A 12,071-nucleotide genomic window follows, 5' to 3' on the forward strand; every position below is an offset into this window, starting at 1 on the left:
CCGTCCTTCTTAAATCTCTTTTTTTGCTTGCTTTTGAGGCATTATATTATCTTCTTCCCTTTTTTCAATTTGTATTCTTTCTGGGCCTCCTGTACTGGTCTTTGAGAGATGGAGGGCTCAGGGCTGTGTTCTCACTCCCTTTTAGACATCTGGTAATACTGTCAACAATTTAAAAATATATTACAACTTAGTAAGACCCAAGAATGTGATTTGAACATTCACTTCACAAAATAAGGTGTACAGGTGGCCAACAAGCACATAAAAAGATGCTCGGTATCTTTAGTCGCCAAGGAAATGCAAATTAAAACCACAACACATCCCAAATTAAAAAGGCTGATGACACCAAATGTTGGTGAGGATTAGAGCAGCTGGTGCCCTCATACATTACTGGTGGGGCTGTGAAACCTTATCATCACTTTGGATGATAAGTGATTTTTGGCGTTTCTTATGAAGTGAAACATATACATACCATATGACTCAGCAGTTCCATCCCTAGATATTTATCCCAGAGAAATGAAAACATACAGTTACACAAAGACATAGGCATAAATTCTGATGGCTGTTTTATTCATAGTTTAAAAAAACTAGAAGTAATGCACATGTCCATGCACAGATAAAGCCGTGTGCCTGAGAAGGAATACTACCCAGCAGTGGAATAGAGCAAACTTGATGCACACAGTGATCTCAGCCAGTTACCCTGAGCTTAAGAAGCCAGGCACAAAAGATAATATGACTTGAAATCCTAGGAAAGGCAAAACTACCCTTTCTTGCCAGCGTGGATCAGAGGCTGGCTGGGGGCAGGATGTGGGCAGAGGAGTGGTGGGAAGGCTCCATGTCTTGATCAGGGCAATAGTATTCAGGCGTGTGCATCACATTTTATGTAAATTAATACTTTAACGAAGTTGCTTTTTTTTAAAAAAATTGCTTGTTCTGAGTTTACTGTTACATTAGGCACTTCTATATAATTGCGTTGTTTATGCAGCTTGCCTTTGAGCTATAGAATGTAAGTGGTTTGCCTAATACAGCACTGTTAGTAATTTGTAGTCTATCTTCCTGGAGTTTTGTTTTGTTTTTTCATATTCAGCCCAGTGTTTTCACCGGACCATTATTTTTTAGGATTCTGAGTAGATATATGGCTTTTTAGGTTTCTTCACCCTAGTAGCTTATTAAAATCAGTATTTTTAAAACAAAAATTTTTTAAATTCCTTAATGTTTCAGCCCTTTTTATTTTGCTAGTCTACATAGTCGCTGGCGGTGATTTTAGACCTTACAGTACTTATTTTAGAACACATTAACTGAAAATTGAATCATTAAAACTCAGTCTGCCAGGTGATCCTTCCTTGGTCCATTTGGACTCTAGGTGGGCCTTTCTGGATTTCTCAGTTTGGAGCTGGCACTCTTTCCACTCCTTCTGGGGCCAATTTCTAGGGACTCCCTTCTGTGGAGTGGCAGTGTCTTCAGCTGTCTGCCCTTCCCTATAGCCACTGCCATATTCTCAGGGCTCACATCATGCATCTTTCTGGACTTTTTCCTCCCTCTTTAGGCTTCCATCTTCTGCAGTTGCTGTTAAAATACACATTCTAAATTTCCTTTGTCTCTAAATTTAGATTCTGAAAGTCATGTTGTGACAGCTTCTAACTTTATTCAACAAATACTGAGTGAGCCTCATGTCCAGACAATACATAGGCACGTGCTCAGTAAATATTAGATGGTTGAATTAATTATTCTGCTGTTAGTTTGGGCAATTAATCTAGATTCAGTGTGTTTGCATTTTAATGTGTATGTGTATCAGGAAAATTTCTGACATTTTGTGGAGTTTTTTTCTTCCCTCTCCATGCCTATTTATATCCCCCATTTGTCAGAAATAGATTTGTTTAATCTCATCGGATAATTTCTCTGAATGTTTCAGCATCCTCCTCCGGACCGACAGGCAGTACCTGGAAGACCAGGCCCTTTCCCCCCGAAGCAGCAAGTACCGGACGAAGATGAAATATGGAAGCAAAGAAGAAGGCAGCAGTCAGAACTCTCTGCAGCTGTGGAGCGCGCTCGTAAACGGCGTGAAGAGGAAGAGCGGAGGATGGAAGAACAGAGGAAGGCAGCTTGTGCCGAGAAACTGAAACGATTAAATGAGAAGCTGGGCATTGTGGACAAGCAGCCATCTCCAGAGGAAATTAGAGAAAGGGAGCGAGAAAAAGAACGGGAGCGGGAGAAAGAACTTGAAAAAGAACAAGAACGGGAGCGGGAGAAGGAAAGGGAAAGGCAACAGGAGAAGGAGAGAGAACTGGAGAGAGAGCAGGAAAAACAAAGAGAAATGGAGAAGGAAAAAAGGCAAGAAAAAGAGAAAGAACTAGAACGGCAGCAGGAAAAGGAAAGAGAACTAGAACTGCAGAAGCCGAAAGAGCAGGAAAAGGAATGGGAGTTGGAGAAGAAAGAAAGGGAGAAAGTAGAGGAAAAAATCGAACATAAAGAACCTGCTTTAGAACCTGTGGTAGAAAAAACAGAAAATGAGAACTGTAATAAAGGTATAATAGCCTTATTTATTCTTATACGCTTTACAAAATGCTTCACGTTACTCAAAGTGTTGATATCTGTATATTTTAAAGTGTGTAATCTGATTTTAGAAATCTAAAATCGTGTAATCTAAAAAACAAAGGTTGTGGGGTTTGGGGGTTTTTTGTGGGGGAGAGAAATTAACTTTCATTAGATGCTTTAATATATTGTTTCCCTAATTTTTTTCTTGTGGTTAAATAAGATTATGTGACATAAAAGGTAGCATCTTAACCATTTTTAGTTGCACAGTTTAGTGCTATTAATACATTCATAATGCTGTGCAGCCATCATCACCATCCGTCTCCCGAACTCTTCATCTTGCAAAACCAAAGCTCTGTATCCAGTAAACAATAGCTCCCTCTTTCCCTCTCTCCACAGCCCGTGGCAACCATTCTACTTTCTGTCTCTCTGATATTGACTATTCTAAGTACCTCCTATAAGTGGAGCCATACAGCATTTGTCTTTGTGACTGGCTTATTTCACTTGGCATACCAACCTCAAGTTTAATCCATATTGTAGCGTATTATAAGAATTTCCCTTTTTTTAAGGCTTAGTATATGCCACATTTTTCTTATCTACTCATCTGCTGGTGAGCACTTGGATTGTTTCCATTTTATGTACCTATTTTGAATAATGCTGCTGTGAATGTGAGTGTACAGAAATCTCTTTGAGACCCTGCTTTTATTTCTTTTGAGTTTATACCCGTTTTCTAGAACGAATATGACTATGGTTTTCTTTGGGATGAAAATTTTTCTTTTTGGTATGTGTATGGTTCTCCTTTTGTGTAATCATACTTGACACCCTTTACATAGAATAATGATTTATGTTTGAAGATAGTCAGTGATCACTATGTTATCATCAGACTTAAATTCATTCTTTTTCTTTATAAATAATAGTCCCTTGATTAAAAAAATATCCAATGCGTTTTATTTTAAGTATTTATAGGCTGTCTGTGTTTCCACGTAATTTCTTGGGAACGATAAGTAAATGTTGATAGTAACATTAATATTTATTAAACCATGGAAGATAAGAGGTGTTTGAAATGTTTTACTATCACAGAAAATCATACAGATTTTTATATAGTGAAGCATTTGGACCTCTGATCTCAGTATTAATAAGAATCCATCTTTGAGGAAATCAAAGGTTTTATTAATCTAATGTTACCTCATTGATGGCTATCAATATTAGAATGCAAAGCAGTGTTTTCGAGTATTGGGGATGATTTTGTCTTCGTTGTCTTTTTAAATATAGCTAGTAATTTCACTTTAGCACAAACATGTATTTGGTAAGTGTTATAGATAAATTATCATTATCTTTTATCTTTTCTTTGGGCAGAGGATGACCCGGTTTTCACTAGACAAGACAGCAATCGCAGTGAAAAAGAGACCACACAAGTGGCACATGAAACAGAACCAGAATCAGGGTCTCAACCCCGGCCTGCTGTTTTATCTGGTTATTTTAAACAGTTTCAGAAGTCTTTACCACCACGATTCCAGCGGCAGCAGGTAACAATAAAAACATTATCATGTACAATTGAAAAAGTTTATTGTTCAATAGTCTGAGAAATAATTTGACATAAAACCTATGATACATAAAGCACACTGGTTTTCCTAAAATTCTTGCCCATTTTAAGAATAGTTTGTTAATAGGGATTTTACCTTGAACTTCTGTCATTCCTTTTTCATCTGCCTCCTTTATAGACACCACCTCCCTTTCTAGGGAATGGTTTCTGCGATATAATTAATGAGTGATTAGTTGCTTAAGTCATGATCCCATAACTTGTCCTTTGTTCCTTTGTTTTGCCATCTTTTGCTGTTAAATGGCTCTTAATTCTTTTCCTAGAATTATTCCAAATGTTCTATTTTTTCCATTTGATTGGTCATATTAATGTTTCACATGGAACTAGAATCTCAAGCTGAGGGGCTCTGCTATTTCAGGAACAGATGAAACAGCAGCAGTGGCAGCAGCAGCAGCAGCAAGGTGTCCTTCCCCAGGCGGTCCCTTCACAGCCATCTGGGGCTGCTGTCCCTCCTCCGCCACACCGACCTCTGTACCAGCCCATGCAACCCCACCCTCAGCACTTGGCTTCCATGGGCTTTGATCCGAGGTGGCTCATGATGCAGTCGTACATGGATCCTCGAATGATGTCAGGTAGACCTGCTATGGATATTCCTCCCATTCATCCTGGTGAGTTCAAATCCCCATTGTTGCATGGCTCACTTGTAGTTATGCAGGTTCAAAGTTTTTCATTTTTTACTTCCATTTTTAGTCTTAATTCCTCTAAGAACTTTAAAGGACTGCTAGATTTTTAATCATAAAATTAGATAACTTGCTTTTAGCAGAGAGTAGTTAAATGCCAGACACTAGTAAGACCAAATTCCTATAGCTATTTCCTGTTTTGTAAATGTTATTTAAAGTTTTTAAGATGCAAAATTACTGTTTCGTTAACAATACCTATTTGATACATTGTTTCATTCTTTCGTTATAGCTTTGAATTTTTCCATATATTATATATTCCATCTTAGTTTTTCTAACATTTATCAGCCTAACATTTGTTTCATTGTAGTTCAGTTAAAAACAAAAAAATTAGCAGCCTTTCACGGAATCTGTTGAAATAAATCCAGACAGCCCATTATCAAAATATTGAGGAAAATTTATAAGTGATAAGAACATGATCAAGAAATCCCATTGTGATATTGAAATTTTAAAAGGAACAATTAATAGCATATTGATCAGCTAATTAAACTAGATTAATGTTTCTATAGGATATATCTTGTCTGAAGTTTTTACTATTGGTGTGATTCTCCTTATGTTTGTATTAACATGCATAGAATTATAATGCTTGTCGTCTGATTATATTTCTTTCCTATAAGGTAAAATAGGCTGCTGTTGTGTTTTTGCTTGCTTTGTTTCCTCAGTTCTTAAATATGTTTATTTAATAGCAGCTATGAAAACCTCACTCATGGAAAAACATAATTGCCAGTAATCGTTTGTTGAGTTCATTAATTTTATGGCAAAAAGTGTTTAGCTTGAGTATATCAAGAATACCAAATAGCAATTAATAACCTACATTCTCTGTCTCTAATGTTTTTGTTTATTTTATTTCTCTTCCTCCCACCCGCGACCCCCATCTTTTTCTGACCTTTTGTGCAGGAATGATTCCTCCTAAGCCTTTGATGAGAAGAGACCAGATGGAAGGTTCAGCCAACAGTTCTGAGTCATTTGAACATATAGCTCGATCTGCAAGAGATCATGCGGTTTCCCTCTCTGAGCCTCGTATGATGTGGGGGTCAGAGACCTATCCTCATACGGAGCCTCAGCAGGCCACTGCTCCTAAGACAGCAGAAGAACCTGAAGGTGTAAGGTAATTATGAAAACTGTTCATAAACCCAATAGAATATTGTGGTGAAACCAATACTGTTTAGCATCCCTGAAGGTCATTCTGATTCAGGACTGAGCCACAAACCTGATAGCCTCCCATTTTGTGTGTCATTTCATTTTTGGACATATTTTCTTTTTCCTGGCATTTCTGTATTGATTAGGGCTCTTTGTAAACTAGTTCCGTACACTGAATTAAATGCTGAAGTTCAGTACATGTTAAAATTGGCATGTTTCTACCAGTGATAAGGTACTTGACATACAGTCTCACTAAAGTGTTGATGTTGAGAAATGGCAGACATTTAATTATCAATATCTTATGGATGTTTTCTAAGATCAACATAAGACACAATCTAATTCAAAGAAACTTTGAAGTAGCAGACAGTCGGTGGTCTATATAAACTTATACCCATAAAGTTAGTATTTCTGCCCTTTGTATATTATGATTTTTATAATTCTGATTCTTTGGGAAAGATAGACCTACTCAAGGTAGTAATAGGTGGAAATTATCAGTCTTGATGTGTTAAAAAGTCCTATCAGCACAGTCTAAAGGAATGAACTTTAATGTTTTTAATTGTGGGGAAAACACATAACAAAATTTTAGGTATACAGTACAACGTTGTACAGTGATGTATAGCAGAACTTAACTCTTCTTGCCCAACTGCAGTGTACACCCATTTAGTAGCAACTCCTCATTCCTCCTCCCTTTGAGTCCCTGGCATTTACCATTCTGCTTTCTGCTTCGATGAGTTTGATTGCATTATATACTTCATGTAAGTGGGATCATTACATATTTGTCCTTATTGTGACTAACTCTTTCACTTAACACAATGTCCTCATCTATTAGAGGCCCAGTGCATGAAAATTCATGCGCTCAGCGGGGCGGGGGGGGGGGGGAGGGTGTCTCTCAGCTCTGCCTGCACTCTGGGACCTCTCAGGGGATGTCCACCTGCCAGCTAAGGCCCGTTCCCCGGGGGATCGGGGGCCTAAGGAGGCAGGAGAGGCTCCCACTCACCACCTCTGCACTCGCAGCCATCAGCCCAGCTTGTGGCTGAGCGGAGCTTCTCCTGTGGGAGCACACTGACCACCAGGGGGCAGCTCCTGCATTGAGCATCTGCCCCCTGGTGGTCAGAGTACATCATAGCAACCAGTTGTTCCACTGTTAGGGTCAATTTGCATATTACCCTTTTATTTATATAGGATACTGTATTTTCTTAACTCAGTCATCTGTCAGGGACATTTAAGGTGTTTCTACCTCTTGGCTATTTTTGAATGGCATTGCACTAAACTTTATAGGGACATGAAGATGCTGTTTATGATTAGGATCCATTGTTTGCTTTAAAATTAGAGGGTTTATTTTTCTATGCACTTACATGTGTGAAAGATTTTGTCTTGATGGTTATGCTTTTGAATTCTCTTTATGCTAGGTCTGAAGCCACGCTGGATCAGGAACCAATCACTGCTGCTTATCCTGTAGAACATAGTCAGTTAGAGGCCCATCCAAAGACAGACTTTGTTAGAGAATCAGGTGAGGCCGAAGTACAGAAGGTTTTAAACAGGTCTGTGGAAGACATTAAACCTCCCCACTCTGACACAGTCAGTCAGTCTGCTTGCTTTGATGTTCCTGATCAGAAGACTATATCCACTCCTCAAGAAGAGCGGATTTCATCGGGAGAAAATCAGCCTGCCCGAAAAAGAAGTGTATCCCATGGATCTAACCATACTCAAAAATCAGAGGAGCAAAGAAACGAGACATCTGCAAGCATTCCTAAAGTAACCAGCAGGGGCATTGATTCAAAAGAACCAGCAGAAAGGTCAGAGGAAAAACCAAAAAAAGATGGCTTTCTACGATCTTCTGAAGGACCAAAACCAGAAAAACTGTATAAATCTAAATCGGAAACTCGTTGGGGCCCGAGGCCAAGCTCCAGCAGGAGAGAAGAAGGTAATGACAGGCCTGTGAGAAGGTCAGGTCCCATTAAAAAACCTATCCTTAGAGATATGAAAGAGGAACGAGAGCAGAGGAAGGAGAAAGAAGGAGAAAAGGTCACTGAGAAAGTTGTAAAACCGGAAAAAACTGAAAAGAAAGATCCTCTTCCTCCACCGCCACTACCTGCAGCACCTATTCAGCCACAGGCCGTTCCACCACCACCTCAACCAGAACCAGAGAAATTTCCTTCAACAGAAACTCCAACTTTGGTGCAAAAGCCACCTCCAGACACTGAGAAGCCTTTGGAACCTGTAAGTAGTGCTGAGGTGGAGCCTGCAACTAAAACTGTAAATCAAACTGTAACAGCACCAACAGTCAAAGAAGAAAAACAGCCTGAGAAAGTTGTCAGCAAAGACCTTGTTACAGAGAGGCCTCGATCAGATTTAAGGCCAGTAATTAAAAAAGAATCCACTCAACCTCCTAGGACCTATTGGAAAGAAGCGAGAGATAGAGATTGGTTTCCAGATCAAGGATACAGAGGTCGAGGCCGAGGAGAATATTACTCCAGAGGCCGAAGCTACAGAGGCTCTTACGGAGGGCGGGGCCGTGGTGGCAGAGGGCACACTCGAGAGTATCCTCAGTACAGGGACACTAAGCCTCGCACAGAGCATGTGCCCTCAGGACCTCTCAGACAGCGAGAGGAAAGTGAAACTCGCAGTGAGAGCTCCGATTTTGAAGTTGTTCCCAAAAGAAGACGACAGCGAGGTTCCGAGACTGACACCGACAGTGAAATTCATGAAAGTGCAAGTGACAAGGACAGTTCAAGCAAAGGAAAGCTTCCCAAAAGAGAAGACCGGTCTGAAAACAAAAAACCTGTAAAGCCTCAATCTTCTTTCAAGCCTGAAAATCATGTCCGAATAGATAATAGACTCCTAGACAAACCGTACATAAGGGATGATGACAAATCTAAACCAGGCTTCCTTCCTAAAGGAGAGCCCACCAGGCGAGGCAGAGGGGGGACGTTCAGACGCGGTGGGAGGGACCCTGGAGGACGCCCCTCGCGCCCTTCCACCTTACGAAGACCTGCCTATCGGGAAAATCAGTGGAACCCAAGGCAGGCAGAAGCTCCTAAACCAGAGGATGGAGAGCCACCAAGAAGACATGACCAGTTTATTCCTATACCAGCTGATAAGCGACCTCCAAAATTTGAGCGAAAATTTGACCCAACTAGAGAGAGGCCTCGAAGGCAGCGTCCTACCCGACCACCCAGGCAAGATAAGCCTCCTCGATTTAGACGGCTCAGAGAGAGGGAGGCAGTCTCAAAAACCAATGAGGTGGCAGTGCCCACAAATGGCACAGTGAGTAACGTGGTTCAAGAACCAGTGAGTACTGCTGGGGATGTTTCTGGGAATAAGACTCCAGACTTGTCTAACCAGAACTCTTCAGATCAGGCAAACGAAGAATGGGAAACAGCCTCAGAAAGCAGTGATTTCAATGAGAGGCGGGAGAGGGATGAAAAAAAACACGCTGATTTGAATGCACAAGCTACTGTGAAGGCGGGAGAGACTGTTTCAGCCCCCAAAAGAGAAATAGCAAAGAGAAGTTTTTCTAGTCAAAGACCTGGCGTGGACCGCCAGAATCGGCGTGGCAACGGAGGTCCACCCAAATCTGGGAGGAATTTCTCAGGTCCTAGGAATGAAAGGAGAAGTGGCCCACCATCCAAAAGTGGGAAGCGAGGGTGAGTCCTTTGTTTCACATATAATTACTTTTGCGCCTTTAAAGAGACACAAGGTAGACTTCTTGGCTGAACTGTGCAAAGGAGCCAGTCTAGGTAGAGGACCACACATTGTTCTCCCCAAATTATCTTTTCTGTTCTCCAAGTGTAATGGGTGCTTGAAGGAGAGAGTTAATGTCCCTCAGGAGTCTCTGCCTGCCTGGTGTCCAGTAGGGGCCTTCTAGGAATTTGTAGCTTTGGGAAAATTTATGCACCTGGGGCTGCATCTGTACAATGTTCTCCATTTAGTAAGTCCTCTTACTGATGATGAGTAGCCCTCCTTTTTCTTTGTTTCTCATTCACTGTGGTGCTCACAAGTGGCCTCTGGACTTAAATTAATATGTTATAATAACTATAGACTATATCACTCTGTACTGGTTTATAGATAGTGAATGTTGAGCTTAAGGATAAATTATATTCCCCCTCTAGCTGCAAGCCTACAATAAATGATGTAGCTAGAGAGAAACCCAGAAAGCAAAGTCCTGCCCAACCACCAAGGCCACCACTAACATAAATACCAGGTTATTGGATTTTTTTAAAAGAATTTTTCTAAACTGTGCTAAACTTAATCTATTCTTTTAAATATTAAAATGTTGTTTAGTTATTGATTTCTTTAGTATTAGAAAAAAAATAAATCTAGTTTTAAATCTAGGCCTGGCAAGTTGCATATACTTAGCATTTCATCCATCAATGAACATTTTTGCTTTCTAATAATTTAGAAAAAGTTCCAGGGAGATAATCCGACTAGTTGTGTTTCTTGGGAATCTGCTTAACAAAAATTTGAACATCCTTTTGTAAGGTCCAAAAGAAAAGGATAACATATATTACAATAACGTTGTAGTTATTGACTATATCTTAACTATTAGAAGTTTGAGTAATACTTAAGACATTCTTGTGGATTTTTGAGCAATGTAGATTTCAACTACTTAGCAAGACTTTAGTGCCATGTAAATGCTAACAATGCTGAACCTGCAGAAACAGCAGTTGCACCTTGTAGTTAAAATGAATGGTGTAAGAGTCCCGTTTAAGAAGACAAGTGCCTATTTTTCAGATGTTGGAGGTCATGCTTGTGTTAGGCACTAACCCTAACTTAACTCTGGTGCCGTGTCACATATAGAAATTTTTTGATATTTGCAACCATAGTAAAACAAAGACTTATATTTTTGATATTTATTTTATATGTTTAAATGCCATTTAACAAAGAAAAATCAACCAAAAAAATGCGTGTCATAGGTTCACCATCATTGCTATAGGCTATGATGAAAATTGAATTTTAAGCCCATCTTCCCTAGCCTGTTTTCATAAAATATTTATAAAATGAACCAAGAATAAAATTTATCTGTTGGGAAACAAAAACTTTAGAAATACATTTGTTTTATGAAGTGAATTGTTTCCATATAAAAGTGTTTTTTAACATGTTTACATTAATGTATAAATATGATTAAACTTTAAAAAAAAACATGGTATAAACATAGAAAGCTTTTCTAAATTTTTTTTCATAGGCTGCCCTCTTGTGGAAAAGAGATGTAGTGCCCTAGCTGGTTGTTCAGTGGTTAGAGCAGGGTGGGCAAACTTTTTGACTCGAGGGCCACAATGGGTTCTCAAACTGGACCGGAGGGCCGGAACAAAAGCATGGATGGAATGTTTGTGTGAACTAATATAAATTCAAAGTAAACATCATTACATAAAAGGGTATGGTCTTTTTTTTTTTTAGTTTTATTCATTTCAGACGGGCCGGATCCGGCCCGCGGGCTGTAGTTTGCCCACAGCTGGGTTAGAGCATCAACCTGTGGACTGAAGGGTTCCAGGTTCGATTTCAGTCAAGGACACATGCTCGAGTTGCAGGCTCGATCCCCAGTAGGGGGCGTGCAGGAGGCAGCTGATTGATGATTCTCTCTCATCAGTGATGTTTCTATCTCTCCCTCCTCTCTGAAATCAATAAAAATATATTTTAAAAAAAGAAAAAAAAAGAAAAGATCCAGTAGTGAATACTTTGTACTAGCTTGGGTTACAGATTTTCTGCTATAAAGTGTTGCTTAGCTCATTTATTTATAAAATGATAAACAGATACGTAAGAACCTTCAAGATTCTCTAATTTATTTATTTATTTATTTTTTAAAATATATTTTATTGATTTTTTACAGAGAGGAAGGGAGAGAGACAGAGAGTTAGAAACATCGATCAGCTGCCTCCTGCACATCTCCCACTGGGGATATGCCCGCAACCCAGGTACATGCCCTTGACCGGAATCGAACCCGGGACCCTTCAGTCCGCAGGCCGATGCTCTATCCACTGAGCCAAACCGGCTTCAGCAAGATTCTCTAATTTAATTGCTAGGAAGAACTACCCTAGTCCATCTCCTTTACTGGGAAGCTCAGTTTTAGTGAAGTTGTTCTCAACTAAAGCCACTAAGGCTTGTTGGTTTTGAGCTAAGGTCTTTTA

The 12,071-nt window shown here is 39.7% G+C and overlaps 1 protein-coding gene across 1 annotated transcript in view; it reads left to right on the forward strand.

Annotated features, from left to right (window-relative positions):
• The window catches only part of PRRC2C (proline rich coiled-coil 2C), a 76,882-nt gene that overhangs the window by 35,528 nt on the left and 29,283 nt on the right, over positions 1-12,071 (forward strand). The window contains exons 12-16 of the mRNA XM_081113199.1: positions 1,910-2,522; positions 3,886-4,055; positions 4,488-4,737; positions 5,704-5,914; positions 7,356-9,593. Coding sequence (XP_080969325.1) covers positions 1,910-2,522; positions 3,886-4,055; positions 4,488-4,737; positions 5,704-5,914; positions 7,356-9,593 — 3,482 coding nt within the window. The remainder of the gene's footprint in view (positions 1-1,909; positions 2,523-3,885; positions 4,056-4,487; positions 4,738-5,703; positions 5,915-7,355; positions 9,594-12,071) is intronic.

Source organism: Myotis nattereri, assembly GCF_964212035.1.
Source record: "Myotis nattereri genome assembly, chromosome: 18".
NCBI classification, from domain to species: Eukaryota; Metazoa; Chordata; class Mammalia; order Chiroptera; family Vespertilionidae; genus Myotis; species Myotis nattereri.